This window comes from Colletotrichum truncatum (genome assembly GCF_014235925.2).
Source record: "Colletotrichum truncatum strain CMES1059 chromosome Unknown Contig_0001, whole genome shotgun sequence".
NCBI lineage: Eukaryota > Fungi > Ascomycota > Sordariomycetes > Glomerellales > Glomerellaceae > Colletotrichum > Colletotrichum truncatum.
The window spans coordinates 1,016,285-1,042,910 of record NW_027222398.1 but is presented as its reverse complement, the minus strand read 5'-3'; the positions used below and the strand labels follow the sequence as shown (position 1 = coordinate 1,042,910).

The window sequence follows — 26,626 nt, the reverse complement described above, 5'->3', positions numbered from 1 at the left end:
CCCCTTGGCCTGTCACGTAGGTCTGGGAGGCTTGGGCCTCTCAGCCTGGCGGGCGTGTGGCTGGAAGTGCCACACGACTCCGTATTCCAACTATCGCAACATCCCCACTGCAGGCGGCTATGATGCCACAATTAAACCCTATTGAATTCCGGCACTGGATGAACTACTACCACTATTTTTGTACACGGCTCTTCCGGTAATGAACCACTGACTAGGAGTATGCCTGACGTTGCCAACAGTTGATCTGCGCATGAAATATCGCAATACCCATTGGACTCGTGTTGCCTCCACTATGGGTGCATCGGCACGAAGTCAAATCCTAAGGATCGTCACAATACGAAAGTCGCAAGCGCCGCGCCTTTGTATAAATGAACCTGTGTATCATCCATTGCCGCATCAAAGTGACCTCGACACTATCACTCCATTGCCGTTTTGAACTCTCGTTAAACAACAGTCATTCTTTTGATTAATCTCTTTTTCATCACCATCAAAATGCGTTCCTTCACTACCGTCGCTGCTGCTCTTCTCTTTGTTGGCGCTCAGGCTGCCCCTGCCGTTGAGAGTCGCCAGATTGTCTATGGCTGGTATGTAGACACTTAACAACCTGACTAGAGCCTCTATTCTCCCCTTAAGATATTTTGCCGGTTTCAAGAAGGAAGGCTGACCAACGCTAAGCTACTTCAACGGTGACGGAATCGCCAACCAGTATGTCACTGTCGGTAGCGATATTGACATTACCGGCAAGAGCGGCAAGGTTTGGACCCTTGACTGTGGTACCACCTCGGAACAGATTGTCAAGGGCGTTTTTGCCAAGTGCACAGTCAACGGAAAGCAGCCCTTCGGAATCACTGGATTCGATGCCGCGTAAGTACCTACCTATCAAAGGAAATGTCGCATGAATGGAAAACTGACGAGGCATTACTCTGTAGCAACATCAACTGCCCCATCGCCTAAGAAATAAAACCACAAACTCAATCAAATGGAGAAAGAAGCAGCATGTAGTGAAGCTTAGCAGATATTAATTAATTTATACAAAGAAGTATCTTATGACGTCGTTTATAATTGCATGCAAAATCAGGAAAATCTTTCCATCTCGTTTAACTTCTTGCGTCATAGGAAGCTCCTTGCTTTGTGGCTTCATCCCAGTTGTACCAGCTCAACCAAAATCTTCTCTAGTTTAGCATAACCTTTCGTACTGCAAATACCTAACTATAGAAGAACCAAACGATCTAAGAGGATACTTTTTGATCCTGCATGTTTCCCCCTGTTGGGTTTTGTACATGACCAATCCATACTTGCATGTATTAAGATGCAGATAACTTCATTTTAACTAAGACATTGACGGTGACATAGACCTCGTCAAGTGATTTCTTTCATTGCAAAGAAGAGATGCTTGGTCTCGAACTGTGGCAACCTTCTGGTGAAGAAATGTCAAACAACCGTTGCATATTCAATGTTTGCTTTAAGAACATAGCAACCAATATCCGCCAATATCTTTATATTAATTTTATGGCAAATTCAGCTGGCATCTGACTTGCATTCACTTGTCTATGCTCTGTTCTTTGAAGGGGAGTAACTTTGCTTGTGAGTTATTAAGCTCGCTGCCCGATACGTCTTCATAGGAAGAAAGATCGACACACAACGCAGTAACTGAGACAAATTTAGCATCAACTTGATTTATGCAGAGGTGCCCAAAATATAAAAGAAATATTCCCTAAAGAAGCGGCTCGAAACCAGAGTAAGATTCTAGTGTAAGGCACAGTTGCAGCCGAAAAAAATGGAAATCACGACAATCACTATAAAAACATAGACAGAACTACCAGTCCCAGACTCCCAAAGAGCAAGAGAAACATTACTTTCCACGCAGATTAATGCATTCATCATCCAATATTGTGCATTGGACAGACTGCGGCTGGTGAAATTTGGTACTAGACCAGTGCCACCTGCAAAGGGCTACGTGATGGACAGACGAGCAAGGAACACCAAGGGCTATTATAAGACCACCTAAAGGCCACCGAGAATCGGAGAGACTAAACATGAATGAGGTCACCTTAAACCCCCTAATTGACCCTTTCACTCTTTATCGCGCACGTCTGACGGCCAAAAGAAAAGGGCTTGAGACCCAACCTTCTTCTTATATATCAAAGTCGAACAGGCTAGTCTTAAACCACTGCGAATTAGATATTTAAAACAAAATTCAAAAGTCTTATGAATTTAAACTTAAAATAATTTCAGAGCACCAGAGCAATTATTCTGTGGAGCGAGGTGAAAGTGTTAACATACCATACGGCTAGAACGTGCTGTTAGACGGCACGGCTTCCTCCCTTCCATATATGACGGGCTGGGGAACCGTATCTCCCGCTTTCACATCGAAGACACCACTATGACCGGAAATTAAGATTTTTAGAAATTTACTGTTTGTTTTTTTGCACCTGAACGGGATTATTTCACGCCTGCGAAACCTACAGAATGGCACATCCGGGTTGCGGCATTCGTTTTTACAAAGGCTGATACAGAACTTTATGTATGCCGACTTCAAGATGAGATGCCTTATCGCTTGCGATTGCTAGATATATCGCTCTTTCAGCAGAATTCTGTTGTTCCTGTATATTGACAGCTTTGCCCTTTTCGCGACCTGTGAGTTATGTTTGATAGGCCTCGTGATCAAGCCTAGGACCCGTCTACTATGAAATTCAAACTTAAGGTGAGAAGAAGACTTTTGGTAAATGAGCAAGCGTCTAGGGTTTCGTCCACGAAGAGCGTTAAGTATCATTAGAACTACCCGAGCCCTGTCTTCATGGCCCGCTGGCCAACTTGAAGTTTTGAATTCCGCTTCTACCCCAAGCATAGCTCGTGATAATGGAGTAGATAAATGTCTTCATGATCCAGTATTATTGGAACTTTTGGGAGTCAAATTGACGCGTTTTCTAAGACAGAAGAAGATATGAGAAACCATTGAGTTTAAATCAGTTTTGGGAAGCAGTCTGTAGATCGTTATATGCGGCAATGCGAATGCTAAGGCTAAACACGAAAGTCTTACATTAACACCTGTGGTAGTAGAGCATACGAGTGGCTTCTGCCTCCAACACAACGTACAATTAAATGCAGGAGAGCATGTCTAATACAAAGAGTTTTACGACAAGAGTAAAATTCTTTGCTCAATTCATTACACTACTCAGTCCCCAAAGGGAATAAGGTAGTTAGAAATAAAAGATGAAATCCCACGACAAAAGAGCCAGAAGCTAAAAAGCGAATAAACAGTAAAAAGCATTGTCATTGTTTGTACAATTGTAATAAAGGAAATCTTCTCAGTTTTCTTGCTACTTTAGGTGCCCAATTCGATTCGATTGAAGAACATAATACATAATGTATATCTTACAATTATCGGAAACCCGCGTGGAAGTGGTTCTGTAGGTTTCACAGGGGGTGAAACAGGGGGTGAAACGGAATTCCGTTCGTCAATAACAAATAACAGTAAATTGGTTCTAATCGATGGTTCATGATTGTTGAAAGTGGTGTTGTTGACTAGAAGGTGGGGATATTCCCCCTTGGCCTGTCACGTGGGTCTGGGAGGCTTGGGCCTCTCAGCCTGGCGGGCGTGTGGCTGGAAGTGCCACACGACTCCGTATTCCAACTATCGCAACACTGGAAACTCTCTTTTTATGGTGTTGAAGCGGTTGGAATACGTTGTCCCTATACAGTTCCGTCTCCTCGTCAATTCGGCCTCCTATCCCTACTTTCTCCCGTAGTTACGGTCTTGTTACCCATCCCTCCATACGTATCGTTATCGTGTTGCTATCAACGAATCTCTCGAGGGCTCGATTTGGTTTGCTCTTCGTGAGGGCATCAGCAGGGTTGTCTTCGCCGTTAATCCAACGAATTTCTTGTAGTTCTCGTCTTTCGTACGATTGTCTCAACGCCATGATATCGATCATGAGTCGCTTTTCTTTGGTAGTGCCCAGCTTCACGAGACACTCGTACAGCGAATAGGAATCGGTACAGACAACTGTCTGAATCGTTGGTAGGTTGAGGTGGTCAGTGATTGTCGCCAGGGTTGTGGCGAGGGCGTAGGCCATATCGACGCCAGCGACCATCCCGTAGATCTCTGACGCTAATACGCTGCGGGTGACTCGTTTACTCTTCGTAGAGCTGTAATGAACGAGGTTACCGTGAATCGTGAATTCTCCGTTGTTGCTGTCAGAGGAAGTGTCGTTGGCTAGGATGATCAGAAACCCTAATTGGGAGGAGAGGTCGTGGTTATTAGCGAACGACCCGTCAACGAAAACGAATAGCTTGGCTGTTGTAAGGTCGAGTGGGATAAACGTTATTCCTCGGTTAGGCGATTCTATTTGCCATCGAATCCGTTGATTCAGTGCTTTTATCGCTTCTGGCGAGGGGTCTTGGTGTTGGGCAGCAGTGGATAAATCGAAACAGGCCTCGGGTTGGCAAATTGACGCGATGTACGCCCCTCTGGCGCGTTGTTCGACATATTGCTGTTTTGGGTTGGGTTTAGTAGTCTCAATACATCGTAACTTCTTGGCTTGTCCCTTTTGCCTCAAATTGATCGAATTGTCGGTTGACAGCGCGATTATCCCTCCGTTGAATTGGAGGGGTTCGTCAATTGTGAGGATATTCTTCGCTTTTGCCGTAAAAGCCGCTTTTTCTAACTGTTCGTCTTCTAATTGTGAGAACGCCTTGTCTGACAAACCGAGGGTATCGTCGGTTTGCATGCCGATACAGCCAAAGTGTGGATTTTCGGTAGATGAGATCAATAGGCATGGATCGTACGAAGAAGTAACCATCTGGAGATTCTCTCTGTGATGCTTGTGATACGTTGCCCACCAGTGGGTTCCAGCTTCTGCGATTCCGTACAGAGGCTTCACAACCTCCATAATGGTCCCTTTTGGGTACTGGTCTTGAATTTGCTTCGGTGGGTAGGCGAGAATAGTACGATTGAGCCTTGTGGAGGATTGAACGTAGGCTTGTGTGATATCTCGAAGCCATAGTTGTTTCCCTTCTCGTAGGAGTGACGGGGTAATTGACAGAATTAGCCGTTGACTCGCCCGTTGAATCGTTGGCGATTGGGTCAATATAGCCTTCTTGCTATCGTCGGCGTAACCCTGTATTACAAGTCTCGATTTCTCGTAGGGTTCGGTTGTTTTACCCTTGACTTCGTTGACGATACGAGATCGGAAGATTCGTACGTTCTGGTGCCTTCTCTTATTGAACTGGGTGAATTTGAACACTCCTCTAGCGATGAGGCTGTTGATCTCTTGTTTAGTTGACTGTTCGAACGGTTCGCCTGGTGTAGTAATAACACCTTCTCGTCGTAGTTTGATTGCTAATTCTTCGTCTGCTTGCTCCTTAATCGATAGGAATATTTGTTGATAATCCGGGTCATCGTTGAATTCCTCTGTGAAGTGGGCGATTGGCAGTGGTCTCTTCCGGGGTCTGCCCGGGCGTCTTCTCGGTGGCTCCGGTGCCTCTTGCGGTTCGTCCGGTTCACTGCCTCCGCCGGCGACGATAATTTCGTCGCGTACTACTTCCTGCTGCGGTATCTTAGCTTCGGGTTCTTCTTCTTCTGGCGCGGCGATGGAATTAGGTGGTTGATCGGGATCTTCGTAGTATGGTTTGACTACGGTAGACCGGAAGGTCTTCGGACCACGTGGCGTATCGACAGTACAGGTTTCGCCGTTTATGGCTGCTAAAGTAAACGGTCCGGTCCAGCCCTTCTTTTCGCGCCATACTCGTACTTGCGACCGTAGCGGTAAATTAACAATTGGCCCTGTATCAGGGCCATTGCGGGTGGCGATAGCTTCTGCCACCTGTCGCCTTGCGTGAAGTTCGCGTACTTCGCTCGTCGCCTTCTTAATCGCTTTCGCCCGCCTTGTGACTTCGGGAGATGGCGGCGAATCGTCGGTAATTCGTGGGTACGAGCCGAATACCAAGAGTGTTGGCACTATTCCGTTCGGGCCAGCAGTATCGTTGACTGCTTTGACTGCTGTTTGAAGTGCTGATTCTGGCGTAATTGTTGGGTCTTCTGCTCTGATGATTTCGTACGCCCTCCTTAGAGGTGTATGGTATCGTTCAACTTTCCCAATACTGTTGTGGGCTTCTATGGGAATTTCCTTGATTTCAATTGCCATTCCTCTCGCCGCGTTTCGGAATTCTGTTGAGCGGAAGTTTGTTCCAGCGTCGGTAACTAGCCAGTCTGGGGGTCCCTGATACACATCTATCCAGCAGAGGCGTAGGGCTTCCCAAGTGGCTTTCGCAGAAATGTCCTCAAGGAACCGGGCGGCGTTGAACGCCGTGGCGGTATCGACGACGTGGAGGACCGGTCTGTTACCCTCAAGGTACATCACGTCGGCGATAACCTCGTAGTTGAATTCGTAATCGTCTCGTAACGTGAATTTGAACCGTGATGGCGCTGGTGCGTGCATTTGGCATCGATGGCAGACTTTCGATAGTTGCTCAATTGCCGTAATTTCAACTGGGTGGCCGGCCCTCTGGAGCACCTTGTGTAATCGTTGAACAGATGGGTGTCCGAAGCGACGGTGAACCCGTCGCAATTCAGCGTCTGTGAGGTGGTTCCAGGCGAGTGGTTTCTCCTTATCGAGTAATAACCATGGGTGGCCCCATTTGCGAATAATAGGTACGACCTTATTTCCTTGGATGAGGGTATTCGTAACGTTGTTAAAGTAGACCTTCAATCGGTCCATATCTCCTAGGCACATAAGGAAGGGAGTGTTAGTCTCAATAACGTGAAATTTGACGCTTCCAAACGGCGTTGGCACTTTGGTAGTCCCTATAGACTCCAGTGGTATCCCATCGCCGAATTTCACTGTAACGCCGCCAGCCGCCTCAGTGTTTAACGTAATTCCTTCGTAAATTTGTTGTAGGGCCACGAATTGTGGGTGGCCAGCGGTTGAGAATCCTGCTGCGCCCGAGTCGGGCATGATCCCTTGGAAGTTCTGGGCAGAGTAGCGTCCCTCGAGTGTGAATTGCGAAGGTAGCTCTTTCGGTTCTGGTTGGTTGCGGAAGAGGTCTTCTTTCGTAATAGCATGGCGGGTTGACTGGTCTGCTAGGATCGTGGCGATCCTGTTGCCGTCAATTGCTGTTGTAGTGAAATAGGCGGTGACCTGGAATTGACTGTCGCTGCCGGTCTCTTCCTCTTCGTCACTTTCACTGGTTTGTTCGGTTACGTGGTAGTATTGCTGGGGGTCTTCGGCGGTAGGTTGTAGGTCTAACCCGTCGAAACCCTCGTATTGGACGAGAAATTGGCCATATGCTGGAAGTGACGTATCCTGGGCATATTGGGTGGTTTTGAACTTCTCGTACGCTTTTCGTCTCTCTTCTGTGGTGTGTTTGGTTGACCAGCAGTTAGGTTTTCCACACACGTAGCACTTCTTAGGCGTTGGCGGTAATAGGGGTCTGTCACGGCTTCTTCCTCGTGATGATCGACTTCGTGATGAACGACTGTATCGTGAATAACGCCCTCGACCGTTGAAAGTTCTGTCGGTCCAGTACTGCTCTGGTGGGTTGGCTACTGTGTTGAATTGTTGTTGGTTGAGACGGGTAGCTGTCTCGATCGACGAGATTAATTGGCTGCGAAGTCCCTCGTACGTCTCAGCCGGTACAAATAACGCCATTGCACACTCTGGAATATCTCTACAAGCGTGTAGAAGTTGGGTATGGAGGGATCGGTCGTTGTGATCCTGTTGTGGCAAACCGGGCTGAATCTTGCTTAATTTGTCACATAGTATGTCAAAACACTCCGATTTGGTCTTTCCAGGGTTATCGCGAATGATTTGGGGAAGAGTAGTTGTATTCCACTGCGTAACGTACGCTTGTTGCCTTTCCCTAGTCTCGAAGTGTGATTTCAATTGGTTGATCATGGTCTCGAAGTTGGGCTGTGGGTTGATCACTTTAATCGAGGCGTAGAAGTAGGTTTTGGCTATTCCTTTCAGTATTAGGGGAAGTGCCCTGTTGTATTGGGAGGTGTGAATTCCCAGCATTCTACAGTGATCCACGAATACTGGCATCTTCTTTTCGAGTACATCGTACATATCGCCGCTGTATTTCATATCGTCGGGGTACAGTTTCGCGAATTCTGTTAATTGCTTTCCGATACGGTCTGTTGACTCGTATGGTTGGAAGTCTGTTAACGGAGAGACCGTGGGATGTGGCGGTCGGTACGGTAGTTGCCACTGTTGTTGTTCTTGTGGAGGAGGTGGCTGTAGGGTTGGTTCGACTCTTCCTCCTGTGCTGTTGGCTACTGTTGCCGGTCTCGTGATCTCTTCGTGGAATTCGGGGTCTTTTATCAGAGCCTTCAGGTTGCGATATCTCTTGACGCCTTGTTCGAGTTCTTGGGGTGACCAGTAGTGGAATTCTTCCTTTTTGAGGGCTAATGCCACGTTTTTCGAGATTTTCTTGCCATCCATTTCGACGTAGACGCCGTTACCGATTAAATAGTCTCTGAAGAATCGTAGGATTGGGGGAGGTACGTTCTGGAAGTCTTCTTCTGACCAGTCGGCGAAATCGGGAGAAACTTCGTTCCATAGCTCGAGGCCCGTGAGATTCCTCTTCTCATAGGTCTCAAGTAGGAAACCCATATAGGAACCCAGTTGCTGTGGGCTAGCGTTTGTAAGGTCGATTGCCCAGTTGCCCCATACTGCTGGATCGATCATACTTTCGATTCTCTGTGGGATGGGGACTGTTGATTGGCTTTTGGCAGTGACGCCGCTCGCGGGCGATCCTTCTCGTGAATTTCGCTCCATTCTGACAGTATAAAAGGATTACTTCTGTTCAGAATCTTGAATTCTAATCCTCAACAGCGTCAGCTGCGATTGGTGCAAGATGCAGGCCTGGAAGTGGGAGTCAAAAGACGATTCGGGATATTACGATTCTAAGGGGAAAGAATCGTGAAATCGGGGATTTTCGTCGGTTCGTCGTTTGTTTCCGTCGGCGCCGTTCTCGCTGATGTTCTCGAGGGGTGTGAGGGTATACACAGGTCTCGAATTGGTAGGGAGAGAGTTCTACCGTAGATTCTCTCGTGAATCTCTCTTTCTCGCTTCGGGCTTCGCTCCTCACTGTTGGGAAGTTTAGAATCTAGCGGACAGTTGGCCTTATGACGCCCACAACCACGTGCGTTTCTCCTAAGCCGCAGCCTCGGAGGCGTATACGTATAGCTGTATAGGCGGATTACCGCCGGTAGTCTCCGCTCGCCTTTCGGCGTGTTCTTCTTCTGGTAGGGAGGTCTCTTGTGGCAGGCGCCTCGCGGTTGGCACCTCGTCTGGGGATTTATTGAGAAACTAGCGGGCGCCTCGTGATTGGCACCGCGCGTGGGGGATAGTTGTAGTTGGGGAAGTTGTTGTCCCTTGTGGGATTCGTGAATCTTCGCCCTTGTGGCGTGAAGAGGTTGGAAGACCGTCGATTCGGTAGGTCTCTTCTTCTGGTGATTGAAAACGCGTGATGGAACGCTCTTGCCAGCGATAATTGGCTGCGATTAACCTTATCCCGCCCAGGGTGAGCGTAGCAGTCCCTAGGTTACTCGAATAATCGGATTGCTGGTAGATTCGAGGAAAAGAAGCTTTCTTCTGCTGGTTTCCGTAGATCCCAGTTACTCTCGCTTCTTCTCTCGTTAGCACGAAATCCCTACTTTTACCTGGGCTTGGGTATCCAGTTCAAGAAGTCGTCTCTTCTGGTGTTGACCTTGCTGATCTGCGGTTTGTCCGTAGCAGAGTGGTAATTGTGAAGTTAACCAAATTAATGGCAACTGTGAGGTTTACCACTGGTCAGTGTAGGTTTCACAGGGGGTGAAACAGGGGGTGAAACGGAATTCCGTTCGTCAATAACAAATAACAGTAAATTGGTTCTAATCGATGGTTCATGATTGTTGAAAGTGGTGTTGTTGACTAGAAGGTGGGGATATTCCCCCTTGGCCTGTCACGTGGGTCTGGGAGGCTTGGGCCTCTCAGCCTGGCGGGCGTGTGGCTGGAAGTGCCACACGACTCCGTATTCCAACTATCGCAACAGGTTCCGTGGTCCCTCAGCCACCAGGCCTCACGTAGGTACATGGCCTCACTAATCAAAGCATCGGGTTACCGGATGGGGTTCATCTCTTTAGTCCACTATAGTCTACTTTACTGCGGTGTGCTATTACATACCGACTTTACCATGGTCAGGAAATCCCTCTTTCTGCGCCCATTCCATACGAGTATCCCGTGATCTCAGCAACAACTTTAATGACAATGAAAATTCCGAAATGCGAAAATTTTATCAGAAAGCCTTTGGGAAAACCATGGTTAGTAATGCTATCACTTCTCAAAGTACGATGCTCGTATTACACCTTAGGGGCAGTAGGTAGGATGCAAGCGGAGACAGCGGAACGCATCGAAAGGTACGGCAGAAATGGGATCAAAATAACATCGGATTCGGTCATGAGATATCGCTTTATTTATGGCTTTAATCTTCAATTTCTACAAATGGAGATTCACAAGACCAAATCCTTTTTTGAAGTGTCTATTGTATAGTCAATGCTCCTCCTCGTCCTGGTCACTCGTGGATAACCTCAAGCATTACTCTACCGGATTAAAGCGACTGCCTCAAGGAAACCAAATGGGCGAGTCAATTGCATTTGAACGAGAGAGCTGAACTGCCAATCGGTCGCTTTGACCGCACAAGCTCAGGGATAACCCACGGTCGGACCTGGAAGCTACATGAACGATGACACTGGTACAGCGAGGTTGGGACGTTCCCATCCAATAAATAACCTTCCAATTTCAGGGAGTCCTCGGAGTTGACCATACAGGCTCTACTGACAGTACACAGAGCCGGTAAGGTCTGACACGCTCGGTTTGAACCGAACTTGTTCGCTGTTAGGAGTTACTCTTCGGTTACCCATTTAGTGTGAATCTGAATAGTGTTTTGCCTGTATAACAGTGGCAAACGCAGTTACTTTCCGTCTGACTGGTCGAGAACGCATTTAAACACGCAACGCCAGCCACAAAAGCCTTCAAGCTGTCAGCCCATCTGTTGTGCGGCAAATATTGTGAAACTACCGCGGCCGGCATCCTTATGCGAGATACCAAAGTGACAGCCGATCAGCCCCTACTATTGTGGCACGTCGAGGGCTGCTTCTCTACCTTATCACGAACCCGGATACGGGTGCGTCGTGTTCCTCCAGACCTCCTCCCTCGCCGCATCGATTCGTTCCGTCCTTACAACGTCAGCAGCATTTCGGCTGGAACTCTATTAAGCAACTTCGAGGGAGCGTCATGTGGAACGCTTTTCGAGGAGCATTTGACCCAGTGGCACCCAAGCTCATTTAATTTAACCTCCTTCTGCACACCAGTATTACGAGCGCAGCAACTAATAGTGTGCAGCTTCTTAGCTTGCAGCTGTTATACTACGCTACACGTATACTTGAATACAAAACAACAGTCGCCAGAGAAGTCTCAGCATACACAAAAACGATTCGAGTCGCGTTATCTTCTCCACGATACATAATGATCGTACAAAAAACATGGCCTCAGTATATCGCTATCCGCATCCTTATCGTGTTGATGAGGGATCTTGGGTTACTATGTCTCACCTATTTCTACGCTATTTTTGCACTTGGAGGCGTTCCGGCAATAGTCCACCCATTTTCAATTGTCATTGAAGTCGTCGGAGCTATTGAAATACTATTCTACCTTCTTTTCTTTTTGCCTTATAGGTGGTACCTTCAGACCTTCAAACCGTATAGGCCCCCACCCATGAGTCGCTCACAACGAGCTCAGCTTTTCTATAAAGCGTTGAATCTGATACCAGATGGTGAAGAATTTGTACGAAAATGGATGTTGAACGCCCACCTCGAGGATGTACGCCGAGAAAACCTCAAGGACTGGCTTCTTTGGGGCCTTTTCGAGCGAGATGGAGTTGCAGAGCGGCCGACTCAAGACATCGATAATGAGCTTGAGGGTTACATCGAAGCTGCTGAAGAGAGGTTCGGAATGAAGTTGAAGCCGGGAAGAGGGGGAGCTGAGGCTCTGAGACTGACGTTTGACCCGGTGATTATCAGACACCGCAGCTTGCTATATTACATGGTAAGCGAGCAGCGAATTCCATTTGCATTTCTGTTAAAGATGAACGCGGAGACATTCGCGAATCAAGAAGTCATTTGTCCACCTGTAAAGCTTGCTGACAAGAGGGGGCCTTCAGGTGATTGGCGTGCTCGATAATCTCATGGCGGTATACCTCTTTACGCAAGGATACCGCTATTTCAGACAACCGTTTTCCGCATTCTTCAAAGTCTTTCCCCTCCGTTTCGTCAACCTCCTTCCGTTTAAGCCTTCAGCTGCCGATGGGATGTCATACTGGTATCGCCCTCACAAGTCAAAGACGCAACGTCCCATCGTTTTCATTCATGGTCTAGGTATTGGACTGATCCCCTACATGTTCTGGCTACGTACTATCCCGAAAGATGTCGGCATCCTAGCGGTTGAAATGTTACCAATAGCTACTCGTGTGACAACATATCCGCTGCAGCCCGCTCCTTTGCTGGCCGAGATGATCGCCAAATGCGTCGCACAGCAACGAGCGGCACAACCAGCCCCAGGGGCTGGTGAAAGAGGAGACTGGGACGACTTCGTACTCATTGGCAACAGCTACGGAACATTGCTGATGCCACAATTGCTGCAACGTGCAGATTTCGCACCACGAGTCGCAGCCTGTGTCTTGATTGACCCTGTTTCTATGTTATTGCATCTCCCTGATGTGGCCTACAACTTTACGCGAAGAGAACCAACGCCATCGATACGCGGGCGAACTGGACATGGTAACGAATGGGAAATATGGTGGGCAAGCGCCACGGATGCCGGTACATCCTACACGCTCGCTCGGAGATTCTGCTGGCGAGAATCTTTAATGTGGCGAGAGATGCTCACTCCGAGCTTGCGCAGCGTGGAGTCTGGGTACTACGCCTCTGGATCATCAAACGAGATTGTGATATTTGGGAACGGAATTCAGCCGGGGATGCGTAGCACCGTAATCCTTGGAGGTGAAGATTGCGTCACTGCGCCTAAAGCGGTGGCTAGCTATGTCTACTCTGGCGACGTCAATTGGACATACGACGACATAGAAGCATGGAAACGATACGAGTGGAGTGGCAAGAACGAATTGGAATTGATGTACCTTGATGGGAAAGACCACGGTCAGGGCATCATGGTTCCGTTCCCTCACAAGCCTATTGCAAACGTGATTGAGACGTATTGTCGGCGTGATGATGGGTTTGTGGCGTTTGGCGACAAGTACATTGGTGGCCCAGAGGCCGAAGATGGAATATTTAGAAGCAGTACTTCCTTGAATATGTACGGGATGAGGCAAAGGGAGGACGTTGAGATGAAGCAGATTTAGCTCGTCGGAGGTTACTGAAGGTTGGTGTGGTGCAGGAATCATTTTGTGGCATAACTGGATCGGCCTACATACTAGGCAATAAACACTCCTGAAGTTTGTTTCAAAGCAATAGGTTCTGCTGCTGGTGCAGAATGCTGAAGCGTTTTGCGTAAAATAATGGTTAACGAGTTGATAATACTTCTTTAGGAGAGAATGTCGTTGAAGCCTTGGAAAGCCGGTTGTTCAACGAGTTTTGATTCTTTAACAAGGCACCAATGATACATATATTTATAATTCTAAGAGCACTTGCACGTCTGAGCTAGGTGTTCATTCAGTTCCACGCACATGGCTAGTTCCAAGTTGGCTCAGTAAAAAGCGATCAAATTGTGTTCACAGTACCGTCTCTCTTGAGAGACTACGAATCAACACTTTTGGACCTACTTGGAGCTGCAGAGCATCTACTTAAAGTACTTAGGTGATACTTAAGGCGTTATGATAAACGCACATAGCTCAACATAAGTAAAAGCACATCAACCATCCTCACTAGGGGAGCTCAACCTCAATAACGCTGAAGGCATCAGGTGGCTTTTTCCAAAACTTTATAGTCTTCAGCCCGACCGAATCAAGCAAGGCCACCCATTGTTTCTCAGTTCGCTCTTGTCCTGCCAAGTAAACCATCATCGCCATGTCAAATGCGGCAGTGGACATCTGACTCTTCTCGTCATCAAGAATCTGGTCATGAATGAGAATTCTGCTGTAACCAGGCTTCATAGCATCTTTTTGCATTAACAGGATCTTTCGAGCGGGCTCATCCGACCAATCGTGGATAATATGATGCAAGTAGTATACCTTGGCGTCTTAAAGAAATCGACTGGTTAGTAACGTGGGATGGTATCCAAGTAGAGTTGTGTGACTTACGCTTGATTGGCTGAGGGGTGAAGAAGTCGTAATTCAATTTTTTCACAGCTTCTGGCACAATGTTTGCGGCGACAACCTCCGGAAGGTCTGCGAGATAGAGCCTCGGCGCGAGTTCGGGATATGCGTTGTAGAGTCTCATCAAGTCGTGCCCAATGCCCCCTCCAACATCCACAAACAGAGGAAGATTAGGATCTGAATTCGCCACCAGTGTTTGATAAGGATACATATCCATCCAAGGAGACTCTTTTTCGGTGGAGACTTTTTGAAGCATGTTGAAAGTTTCTCCCCATTCTGGATGTTCCCGACAGTAGGACCATAAATCGCCTTTGTAACCCTTGGCTCTTTGAAATATAGTATCCTTTACATCAACAGGATTCTTGTATCCCATATCGGCCAGGATACTGTGCATTTCTCCGTACATTTTATGGGTGGCGAAGAAGCTTGTGAACATAAATGGGTGTTCTGACCCCTTGAGTAGGATTACTTACTAGTAGTCAAGAAGCACGCCGAAATGTGAGTTTAGCTCAATGCAGAATTGCTTTGGCTTGAACAAGTCTACCGGTATCTGTTCTATGAGATGGCTGGATGCCAAGAGGCGTAGCATACGGCCTTGCTTCGTCAACCCTTAACTCCGACGAATATAAGCCACATCAGTTTTGGGTAAGCACTCACAAAGCAATGCTGAGTCACATTTCCCAACTAGATCAGCAAGTTGGACGCTCGTCATTGGTTGGTTACCTTTCTCATTCCATTTTTGAAAAAGACGCAAATCCTTCATTACTTTGAGCGTACCAATGACAGCCGGCTAAGTAATCGTACTCAGTTTTTGCTAAGTCTTCAATAGGGTATGCACATTACCTGACTCAGAAGTATACGGACATATGTCTCCCAGGGAGTCTCTAATTTCCCTATCAACTCATACGTTGCTTGAAGAACTTCTGACCTTTCCAATTCATCTCTGAAAGACGTTGTCGCAACTTCATGTGCTGCTCGAACGAAGTTTTGGGCCGGCCTCGAATTCGCACTTGTGCTTATGTTGGTCTGACCAACGCTATGAGCCATGATTGAGACAGTCAAGGTGATAGTACGGAAGAGATAAAAGCTGATGTGGGAATATAAGAGCTCAAGCTTAATGATACAACATAATATGATGAAGAAATTGTGTGCAAGCGCTTTTGATACTGGGCTTTTGGATAAGAGCCAACCAAGGTTTGAGGATCAAATCAAACGCCGTGTGTAAACAATGTCTCCAAAGGGTGCAGATTAAGCATATATGCAAAATGGTGCCCTCCCCATTCGAAGGACAAAGAATGTTGAGAAGGAGCTTCGTTGAATGTTCAACCTTGTTTAGCATTATCTATCTAACTCGGCTTCTTCGCCTATCCTCAGCCTGCGGCTGGGGACCAATGTTAGGTCACAATTCGAATGCTTTGTCGTCCAAGTAACTATCCGCAAATAAAATTTCGGATAAAACTGGTGAAAAAATGCCCCCATTTTGAATAATTTCAGTAAAAACTTTCAAAATTGCCTGAGAATCACCGGAGGTGCGGATCTGTTTCGATCGAGAAAACTTAACCACTACAACAGGGTCTGAGCCAACTTTGAGATGCAAAAACGTTGGACGATACATACTTTTAGCTCACACAAACTAAGAAAAACCGGCACCCTCCAATTTCAGCATTGACTTTCTGCATGAATCAACTGAGCTGTTGCATTTCCACTTGAGTGTGAGTTCTCGAGACACCACGGCTACAAATCTAGGGAAACCCCATTTTTCATCTGGAAGTTTTGTCACTTGAATGGCCCAAACCAAGGTCGAAGCTGGACTACACGCCACAGCTGCTCTCAAGCCCTTTTGTGGCTGGTGGCTGGGTCCTAAGCCTCTAAGCTTGAGAGTCATATGCGGTAAATGTAAGTTTCACGTTTCGAAATCATTGAAATCCAACCTGGAATGAATTCCAAGCTCCTGTCACGCTTTCGCAAACAATGTAGATGGTGACCAAAGTTGCGCATCACATAACGCTTACCTTATACTCCGTTGATCCCTCACACATTCAGAGAGTATTGACTTATTGTGCGGCTAATGAACATCGGTGTCGGCTACTTTCAGACCAGGTGGTAAGTGGTATGTATAGTAGGAGTTTGACGAAAGAAAGCACTACTCCAATGGTAGCCTGCTGAGTGAGCACTGACCTTGAGAAACATTCAAGGGTTTTTTTCTCCTTTTCTTTTGTGATTGAGTTAATATTGTCCTGGTGTGCAGCTACAAATTGTCTGGACCGCTGATCGGGTCTGGACAAAAGAACTTTCAAGTGCCATGTTTGTGTGCAAAACTCTTGTTGCCATTGCCCCGATAACAGCTATACCAACTGTCGACATGATAAAAACTCAAAGCTGTCTATCATTCGTGCATTCATAATGAATGTGCACTTCGGACCCACACTTGTACAGTCTTATAGGGCGCAGGACGAAGATTTAACAAGGCATATTAGCATTGAAAGTTGCCCTCAAGCCATGTCAGCCAACAAAGATTTAATTCCTCATTCGGTGAGACAATTCCTCAGTCTTATAAACTGAATGACTGTTTCTTGTATGTGTAATCCACCCGGTTGCTTGATTTTTCCTTGGCCAGCTTTGGTGAAATACACAACTTACTTTTCACGTACACTACCTTGGTATCTTTCAATGCTTCAAATTATGGGAACTTTCATGTAATCATAGATGAGTCCAATTTGATTAATTTAGAGCTGTGCCATTTCAGAAAACACAGGGTTTGGGTAGATATTACCCCATCTAATAGACCATTCCGTAGGAAATAGGGTTGGGAGCGAGCAGCTTGTGATTAGATAGTGTGGTGAATTAGGTGGCTAGATTTGCGTTGCAATCACTGTTCGGCGTCTGCCCATAAGAAAGGATGGGGGACAAACAGAATACCGTTAATTCATGCAGTGAGCTGCCCTAACGAACATAGTAATAACAAATCTACTCAAAGGATAGTATTAGTATTGATTAGTATGAATTTCTAGACCTGTTCGCAGGAGTAGATGACTTCTCTGCTGCTTCTTGTTGAATTCGCTTGCACAATATTGCCTATGAACACTTATATTCCATATTTTATCCTCTCTGAAGTATACTTTTAGAAACGGGTCGTCATGCGTGGGTGTTGGTTAGGCCCTGAATTATTATGACAGCCACTTTGATTGCGTCCAGGACAAGCTGAGATTTGCACAAGTAATACTCTCTGTCAGTGAAGTGTGGCAAAATGTGGGTTAACCATGACCCGTCAGCAATACGTTGATTTTCGAGATAAGTACTGTGAACTTCCTCACACAGCCTAGCTCAGGATGGTTTACGAATTCGCGATCAAAATGGCTTCAGAAGCCTTTCATTTGCGCTAAACATGGTTGTGGGCACTTTGTTGCAGACCGGCCTGGTAATGAAGTGATTGGTGAGTGGATAAATACCTAGGTGAGTTTGCCAGGGACCATAACTTAACTTTCCTTCGGGACTACTCCGCCATGTATAGAGTTTCGAAGTGACTGATAAACCTACATTGCGGAGTTTGTTTTTTGGGAAGAAATCGAGCGCATGCAGGGGCATCGTTCATTGCATACCACGCATTTGATATGGGCTCAACTCATATTGGATGAATTGTATTTCGCATGAGCCATGTTACAGTCTCTGCACCCCAATGACTCAAACACAGGGACACCGCGCCTTGATGAACAAGGTACGGCATTCACTAACTTCACCATGAACTTGAAAAACTTTTAGGAGGGTTTTCAAAGATTGATCGATGCACTCAGTGACAGTTTGATTGTACCTAGACTTAGAAGCCGAAGCTCTGTGCACTGTGAACAGCTAAAATGCTGTGTAGCGTGCTTCAGTCAGCACGCAGATAGATACTACGCGAGGGCAACAGGTGTACCAGACTCGATCTTACTACAAAACTAGAGGGGATTTCCATCTTTTTTGTGTGCGTATTGACTAGGAAGGGTGAGCTCTACCTCATCCACTAATCAAGCTAGTCGAAAAGAACAAAACCCCAAGGAATACTGCCGTAAACTCTATATATTAGCAGGAAATCTTCGCGCTAATGAAAGAAAACGATCTATATCCACAGTGTATTTCTAGCGGACATAATTCCGTGGCCTCCATAGCTCGAATAGACTTTCACGTTATTGAGGGGCTCGTTGCAAGTGTGATAGCAATCAGCTGATGTTGACCGGCACGGTTGAACTGACTGCCGGAACGTTCCTGAGTAACCATGACTGCGAATTTTGAAACTAAACATTCTAAACGGCATCATACCCGGCTAGTCCTAGGGATACTCTCATGAACCCCTGATAGTAGTGGCTTACTTCAAAGTCAGGAGAACTTTTCATCGAGGAAAACACGCGAGTCGCCGGTTTCTGTCTATACATTATATCAGGGAAGATAGGCACCCAAGCTCCCGCTCAGTAGTCCTGCATGGCAGTTAAGTTAGTTTTACGTACCGGGATCTGGGTGGCATATAGAAAAAGTATTTTAAGGCTAGATACTCCCGCCCATTCATAAGGGTCGGCACCTCAGCGTGTCGCGCACCATCAATCTGACCTGACACGTTGTTGGCTGGTCAACATCATAACCGTGGACTCAATGACAACGCACTTGGCCCGCTCACTAGAGCAGCATGCTCATGATATTGCTCCGTCATGGAAATAAACACGAGCGTTGCCGAAATTTGGTCGCTTTATGCGATTGCGACTACGATGATCGCGATGAGAATCTTCTGCCGCACAAAGATGGTTGGCGTATCAGGCTATCGCCCTGACGATTATTTGGTTTTCTTTGCATGGGTAAACTCACATTCAGTTGATGTTGCGAAATGGAGGCTGATACATAACGGGCAGGCTGTATATACTACAGTATCCACGATGGCGACGCTCTTCGTGTTGGTCGCCCAGGGCAGATACACCTCACTGCTTACACACGAACAGCGAGAGACGATGCCAGAATCAGAATTGTATGTAAGAGCAGAAGAAATCACCAACGCAAAACAAATGGATCTAACCGGCTAGATCGCAGCCCGATTTGGGAGTACGGCTCGAAGAACTTCGTGATTGGGATGTGTTGTTATGCCACAATTGTCTGGACATTAAAATTAAACAGTAAGTGGGCGTCTTTTTTATGTCCTTCCTCTGGCCAAACATTGAGCTGACTAGAGGAATAAAGTGCTTTTCTTCTATCGACGATTAGTTGAGGGTCAATGGGTGGAAAAGTTCATATTTCCCGTCATGGGTCTAGTTGGGGTTACAGCGGTCGCTATGGTTTTAATTATTCTTCTAACTTGCCGTCCAATCACCCTGATGTGGCAAATACGGCCGGATCCTGGGGGTGCGCCAGCATCGTTAACCTGTTGTTCGAAGGCGTTCCACTAACATGCATACAGAGAATTGCACACCTCAAAACAAAGTTTATTTCTACAGTATTCTAGCCATGAATCTGACAACAGATTTATGTATCATTACTATACCTATTCCGGTCAGTATCCTGGGACAAAAAGAACCCTCCCTGTTAGCTCACTACCCTGGTTTGTATTTTGTGACTAAATCTTCATGTAGGTTATCAGTCTCGTCCGAGCATCGATCTGGCGCAGACTCGGCGTCTACTTCCTTTTCATTTAGGTGTTTTTGTCATGACGGCAGCAATTATCCGTGTGATTTTGATCTTCCATGCAAGTCTTCATCGACCGCATTAAACATCTAACACTTTACTGACTTGCGCAATCAGCCCACCGGACAGTTTGGCCCTGGTGCAATGTGGTCTATTCGAGAAGATTTCGTAGCGATATTCGTCGGACAAGCTCCAATGATTGTCCCCATGTTTAAGAAAAGATTTTGGCAACAACCAAGGAGCAGATTTACACCAAAGTCCAGTCAAGGATCTGAAGGCCATGAACTCGGTCACGGAATGTCGAACCAAAACCAAAACAAGAAACCAAAAGATCCATACAGCTTAACCCAAATGGGTTTTACTCACATCACCAATATTACCAATGTGACACGCAATACTCAAGCTGAGAAGAGTGTTGTAGGGAAAGGTAGCCAGGAAGAGATTACCGTGACGGAAGAGAATATTGGAACTGAAGGCGCCAAATCACAAAGCGAACATGTCGGCGTAGGTTTGGGGGTGAACGGCCACGTGGAGTATGACGAAAGAAGTCACAGTCTTGATATCACACGTGCTCCAGATCTAGAATCTTGGAGGCCGGAGGTTTTGACAACAGCAAAAGGGACACCAGGCGTATAGGATTGTAATCAGCAGCGGATGGTTGAAAGCTCCGATGATTAATTAAGACTAAGTATAGCTACCTCTTTCTTCTCATAAGCCTTGGTGATTTGAATCCAGCGACAATCTTTTCACGTATTAGATCTGCCTCAGATATTCGACCTAAACACAACCCATTTCCTTATCAATAAAGAGCGTGCAATGTAGAAACAAATGCCCCCCAACACAACAGACGCAAGGTACAGTGCAGCGGCGCCCATGGGTCCAACTTGCTCAAGCACCGCACCCCCAGCGGGTAGTGAGGCGAGCGCGCCAAAGGCTACTACGAAAGTGCTGGTCCCTGCATCGACTCAAGGTTAGACTGAACCGTTGGCACACAAGTTACACCGTGGGTTAATGTTGATGGCAACTTACCGTAATATCTACCATAGTCTTTCGGGTCGCAAGTTTTGCCTACACACACTGTGATGAGTTAGCTGCTGAGTATTCAAGTTTTCTCCTTTTGTTGGATTCCTTTCTTGGGAGATATAACTTACCTGGCGTGATGGAGAGAAAAGAGCCAGATCCAAAACCCCATGTGGCAGCGAAGGCATACAAAACTTCCACAGATTTAGTTCCAAAAGGAACAAAAAGGACTGCTGTAAAAACTGAAGTGAGTGTAACCATGAACAGGATAACATCAAAATGCCCCACATGGTCTCCAGCAAGGCCTGGCAAAAGGCGTCCGAGACACGAACACCCATTAAGGGTAGCAACTAAGGTAAATCCCGAATTGGGCAGAAACCCTGCCTCAACTGCAAAAGTCGGAAGCAGAACACCTATACCTATGACTGAGACTTCGAATAGAAAGAATCCAACTGTGATGAAGAGAAAGGGCGTTGATCGAAAAGCAGCGAAATTGAGGGCTGCTGACTTTTGTTCGCTGGGGCTTTGTGCGGGTTTAATCAACTTGGGAAATGGCAAAAGGCATATCATCCCAACGATTGTGAGTCCTAAAATGATGAAACCAAGCATTCTAGCTGTCCAACTCCAGCCTATCTCTGGTAGAGTACGACGCAGAATCAAAGGAAATATAACTCCCGCAAAAGATGAACCGGCTAAGGCAGCCCCCATGGCCAAACCACGGCGGCGAGCAAACAGTTTGCCAATCGACGATATAGCAAGTGAGGATGATACAGCTGCACCAAAACCGCCAAGCACACCCAGACAGAGTAAAAACTGCCAATACTCCTTGCATTCAGCTAAGAAGAAAAACTTGGGAACTGTGAGGAAGATAGCAACTGGAGCTAGAAATCGGGGTCCGTAACGGTCCATCAACGGTCCGACTTGAATTCCGAATAGCAGTGCAATTGCAGTGTCTAGTCCAGTGATCCATCCGATATCTCTAGAAGAGTAGTCTTTCAACTGATTCAGTTGGAGATAAGACTGAATGGTTCCGATAGATTGGGAGAAACCTTTGGTAGCGTTAGCTTGGCGGTATTGAAACAAGGAGGCTAGTTCCATTACCGAAGGAAGACATCAGGAAAAGAGACGACCCGAAAACACAAATCCATCGTCGTAAGTCGGACTCATTGTGAGAAGATTTAGAAGCCTCTATCTCGTTATTACTAGTATTTTCGAAGTTGGGCTCGGCTTCAACAGTTGTACTTGTAGAATGTAGGTTAGGATGCTCGGGCGTGCTCATTGTGTTGCGACTCAAAAGAAATTTGCTAATCAAGTGAAAAATTGGTACGGCTATGCCCAAATTTGTGCAGCTTTTATGGCCTAGGTATTATTTATCTGCTTTCAACGTATCTTTTGTAAAAGTCTTGCCGTATGTGTGTGTCACCGAATGTATGATTGCGCCGTGCGTTAGACTAGACCCTCATTCTGTCATCCGCGCCCAACATTTAACAGATTTGCCTTCCTAAAATGGGCAAAAATATGACACACATTCGACATGAGCGCTGAAAGATGAAGAGATCCAGAAATAGAGGGGAGGGGGAAGGGCTTAAGATTGCCAGCTCGGGTCGGTTTTCCTCCGTCCCCTTACAACTTACGGCAACTAGGCCATTGTTTTCAAATAAAAATGGAGGTATGGCAGCCAAGTTCGCCTGCTTTGCATGCAAGCACTCTCAGAGTATCAGCTAGATTATAATGTTGAACGCCTTGACTTGGTGTAGTAAATTCTTCTATTCTGCCCTGATAGTTTCTAACGACGGCAGAAACAAAGCCCTCCTGAGTTCTGTTACAGAACCCTTTGCCACTCGAGACACTTGACATGGCCGGCTTCGGACGTCTACCAGCATCCCGTCAGACACTGACCAACAACCTCAGTCGATGGGGCATAGCGTTGTGGTTCTAGTGTAAGGCGTACTTGACGTATGTGCCGTTCAACCAATCACAAAGAAATAAAGGGTGGAGACGACCGCCGATTTTGGTATATCGAGTCAATGCATGAAGACATGGATTGACCCTCAGCACCGCCCTCCACATCATCTTGTGCAAAATATCCTCGCCAGCCACGTCAGGTCAGTATTTCGGGGGTCACACACATTACGCCCTACGCTGAAATTCGATCTCTCACGCAATCAAGTCTTAACTATTACGACTCTTTGACAAGGGGCTTGTTCCACTGAGTGCTACAACTGGCGGTGGAGAACCGAAGTATTGGCGCCATTATGAACCAAGAAACGCCGCATCACTTTCACGAGACCACCTTGTCTATTGCCAGTGGGCTTGCCGTAGAAGCGGTAGACTCAAGCGAACTTCGGCCCAGCCTCTCATTAGGCGACATAACAAGCGATGAATCTCTCCAGTTTACTTCGTTTGAGCCATTCAGCGGCGAGAACTCCCCTTTTGAATTCGACGGATCTCTCGATTACGTTGGTAATGGGCTTGGAAGCGGATGGGTGACTCCCATTGCATCTTGCGCCAACTGTATCACTTGGGGCTATCAATGTCAGACAGCACAAGAATGTGAGTCTCAAGGTCGCTGTATCCCGTGTGCATCGCTTGGGTGCGACTGCAGCTTTACCGAATCCTATCTAGGTGCACCTGGAGAAGGAATCAGTAACATCCTTGATGGCAGGAGACTGGAGCCAGACAACTTGCAAACGTCTCCCAGAGAAGACACTTTGAAAAGCTCGAGTGACGCATTCCGCGCCATCACAGGTTCAAACACCTCGACGCCTCCCCCTCCCAAGATTGGCACGAGTTTTTCTCGAGATTCAACTCGAATATTAAGGCAATGGCTGTCTTCGCACACTCACCATCCATATCCGAGTGATGAAGAGAAAAAGATTCTGCAGCATCAGACGGGCCTTAGCAAAATTCAAATCACGAATTGGCTTATTAATGCGCGAAGGCGAGGCAAAGTGCAGAATCGTCAACGATCCATCTCACCCTACTCAGGAAGTACAAAAACAACACCAATCGATGTTCCTAAGAGGCCGGGGACGCCAGCACCAAGAAACAATCCACGCCATCAGGGCCTGAACCCGTTGGAGCGATGGGTTGACTCCCCCCCGGAACACGAACCAGCAACAGTGACTGCCATCGCGCGGGCAGTTGCCTCCAGCCATGCTGGATCTTCAGGTATATTGCCCCAAGGATATGATTGACAATTTTTGCAAAGAAAGACTGGACGGCTAATAGGGTTTGGAGTTACAGACGATAGTTATATCGCCAGCTATATTAACGATGAGCCAGCACGGTCGCTTCGGTCGTCTGCCAGCAGCGCTGGTACCTCTAGCGGAGGCTCATTTGCTTCTGCATATTCCCACAACTCTAGTGGCTCTGTCACGATTCCTCGCCCACTTCCTCGAGGTCGTATACGCCAACGGAGACGACCGAAACGAACATCTTTAGCACATCCCCGAAATCAGTACCAGTGCACGTTTTGTACAGAAACTTTTAGAACCAAGCATGACTGGCAACGGCATGAAAAGTCTTTACACATGCCTCTGGAAAGATGGATGTGCTCTCCAGATGGACCCAGCGCTGTCAACCCAGAGACTGGACAGATCTGTTGCGTGTTTTGTGGTGAAGTTGACCCCAGCCAAGCCCACATAGACAGCCACAATCCTTCGGCTTGTCAAGAACGAACATTCAACCGAAAGGATCACCTTAAGCAGCATTTACGCTTGGTTCATAACGCTGGGCTACTTGAATGGCCTACCAAGCTTTGGAAAATGGCTATTCCAGACATCAGATCTCGCTGTGGCTTTTGCGGTGCGCTTCTGGATACATGGGCTTTTAGAGCCGATCATTTGGCAGATCATTTTAAAATGGGTCAAGATATGGCCAATTGGAAAGGTGACTGGGGATTTGAGAAAGACGTATTGGACATGGTCGAGAACTCTGTCCCACCATGTGAGTACAATTGTCCTTAAGGTAAGTGCTACTTCTGTTAACTTCTATGACAGATCTTATCGAATACGAACGGTTTTCTCCGTTCCCGTATCAGGCCAGCGAAACACCGCCGGAGTCCCCGCGAAATGCGTTTGGTCTGCTGACTTTGGAGCTCAACCACTTTCTGGGAATGTTTTATGAAAATACAGGAAGCATGCCCGACAATGATGACATTCAGCTCGAGGCTTGTCGCATAGTTTTTGCGTCCAAGACATCATCATCGCTAGAAAAAGACATCAGCGCACAGCACGAGTCGTGGTTGCGAGATTTAATTACATCTTCTCATGAGATCACGCGGAAGGCTCGCTTTGGTCCCATTAGGTCATCTGCCGAAGGCATGATGTCCGTCCTTCAGATCAAAGGGAAAAAGAGTCTGTTCGAGCAATGCCCATGCGAAATGCAACTTCAAACGTTCGTGGAAGCTCGCCGGATACTGGGCTCGAGAATCATCAGCGATCAAGAGCTACAGAATGAGGCTTGCAAGATTGTGGTCGACATGGGAAAGAATTGCGGTGTCTCACCTTCCGACTTCGTGGCTAATTGGCTCATTAACCTTATCGGATCATCAACGGAATGGCTTCATGGGTTTAGGGCCAGAAAACAACTAAACGCTGCCGAAAGCGCACCCAGCTTCCTAAGTCCGTACACAGCCAATGTAGTTCAGGAAGAACCAGCAGCACCTCTTACTGGCAAACAGGCCCTTTATGCGGAGGCACAATCGCAACAGTTGAATAAAATGACCACAAACAACCTGCGTGCCGACCTCCATGACAAAGGATTGAAGACCAGACTGGGTGAAGATGGCAGCTCTTTCCTTTCACAACTAGGAAACTTTGACGCCAGATTCGACAATAGTCTGAGCCCGGCAACTTTGTCCACGGTGATTGAGCCTGATGTACTGACGATGCCGATACCATCAAGCTCTCCCAATGAACTTTACTCTGCTTTGGCAGCAGGGCCTGGCCTGGAGTGCCAAGGGCCAGAGAGTCCTGAAACGGAAGAGAGTAAGATAGACAAGGACCTCCCGCCGACCTGGCCAAGAGTCAAAGCGAACTACTCTTTCTTCAATGATGCAAACTTCAACCGATGGCTCGCTCTGGAATTGAGGCGCTGGGTTGCGGCGACAATGTCACCTAACAACCCTAACTGCCATGTCCCATCGGATGAGGAGCTCCAGCATCAGGCCCGATTCATTGTTTTTGAAGAGTAAGTAACTCCACAACCGCCAATAGTTGCGACACTTTCTTAAACGATATTAGTGGTGATCCTTGGAACCAAACTTCAGCAGATAACCTCGAATGGCTGCGACGGTTCAAGCGCGACATTGGCATCTTGTCGGAAACAGATCCAGAATCGGCCTGGAGGCGACCTAGTACATTTTCAAAGAATTAACTGACCCGAGCCCAAAAATGTTGTACATTGGCAGGAAAATCAGGTAGGTCAAACCACCAGATGAGTACCTGTTGATCACCACAGTCTCTGTTTCATTTCATCGTACCTTAGTTGATAGAACTTCTTGTTCAAGCGGACGATGTAAGACTTATCGCAATTTTTAATAAAGCTTGCAATTAACTCCTCGGGTAATTTTCAGCATTTACCGCAGTTTCGAGCAAGTTAGATGAGGCTAAGTTATCATTCCGCAATCCCCCAGCAAAATTCGCCGTGTTGTCCC

The 26,626-nt window shown here is 46.9% G+C and overlaps 7 protein-coding genes across 7 annotated transcripts; 4 read left to right on the top strand and 3 right to left on the bottom strand.

Moving 5' to 3' along the window:
- Positions 1-492: 492 nt before the first annotated feature.
- Positions 493-954, top strand: CTRU02_200247 (uncharacterized protein; the record flags this gene model as incomplete). The annotated part of the gene is made up of 3 exons (XM_036723368.1): positions 493-584; positions 676-864; positions 930-954. The coding sequence occupies 3 exons, from the start codon at positions 493-495 to the stop codon at positions 952-954; spliced, it is 306 nt and encodes a 101-aa protein (XP_036585157.1).
- A 2,795-nt stretch (positions 955-3,749) lies between these two features.
- On the bottom strand, positions 3,750-8,777 carry CTRU02_200246 (uncharacterized protein; the record flags this gene model as incomplete). The annotated part of the gene is made up of 1 exon (XM_036723367.2): positions 3,750-8,777. The coding sequence occupies one exon, from the start codon at positions 8,775-8,777 to the stop codon at positions 3,750-3,752; it is 5,028 nt and encodes a 1,675-aa protein (XP_036585156.2).
- Positions 8,778-11,507: 2,730 nt separating this feature from the next.
- CTRU02_200245 (uncharacterized protein) lies at positions 11,508-13,395 on the top strand (the record flags this gene model as incomplete). Its single annotated transcript, XM_036723366.1, has 2 exons — positions 11,508-12,086; positions 12,202-13,395. The coding sequence occupies 2 exons, from the start codon at positions 11,508-11,510 to the stop codon at positions 13,393-13,395; spliced, it is 1,773 nt and encodes a 590-aa protein (XP_036585155.1).
- A 522-nt stretch (positions 13,396-13,917) lies between these two features.
- CTRU02_200244 (o-methyltransferase) lies at positions 13,918-15,354 on the bottom strand (the record flags this gene model as incomplete). Its single annotated transcript, XM_036723365.1, has 5 exons — positions 13,918-14,231; positions 14,293-14,732; positions 14,781-14,901; positions 14,965-15,097; positions 15,151-15,354. 5 exons carry the CDS (start codon positions 15,352-15,354, stop codon positions 13,918-13,920), a joined length of 1,212 nt encoding a protein of 403 aa, XP_036585154.1.
- Positions 15,355-19,540: 4,186 nt separating this feature from the next.
- CTRU02_200243 (uncharacterized protein) lies at positions 19,541-20,583 on the top strand (the record flags this gene model as incomplete). Its single annotated transcript, XM_070203658.1, has 4 exons — positions 19,541-19,668; positions 19,724-19,848; positions 19,896-20,008; positions 20,065-20,583. The coding sequence occupies 4 exons, from the start codon at positions 19,541-19,543 to the stop codon at positions 20,581-20,583; spliced, it is 885 nt and encodes a 294-aa protein (XP_070062240.1).
- Positions 20,584-20,711: 128 nt separating this feature from the next.
- Positions 20,712-22,081, bottom strand: CTRU02_200242 (MFS monocarboxylate transporter; the record flags this gene model as incomplete). The annotated part of the gene is made up of 4 exons (XM_036723363.1): positions 20,712-20,902; positions 20,977-21,024; positions 21,099-22,016; positions 22,069-22,081. The coding sequence occupies 4 exons, from the start codon at positions 22,079-22,081 to the stop codon at positions 20,712-20,714; spliced, it is 1,170 nt and encodes a 389-aa protein (XP_036585152.1).
- A 1,141-nt stretch (positions 22,082-23,222) lies between these two features.
- CTRU02_200241 (C2H2 type zinc finger domain-containing protein) lies at positions 23,223-26,164 on the top strand (the record flags this gene model as incomplete). The annotated part of the gene is made up of 3 exons (XM_036723362.2): positions 23,223-24,138; positions 24,178-24,915; positions 24,969-26,164. The coding sequence occupies 3 exons, from the start codon at positions 23,223-23,225 to the stop codon at positions 26,162-26,164; spliced, it is 2,850 nt and encodes a 949-aa protein (XP_036585151.2).
- Positions 26,165-26,626: the final 462 nt, after the last annotated feature.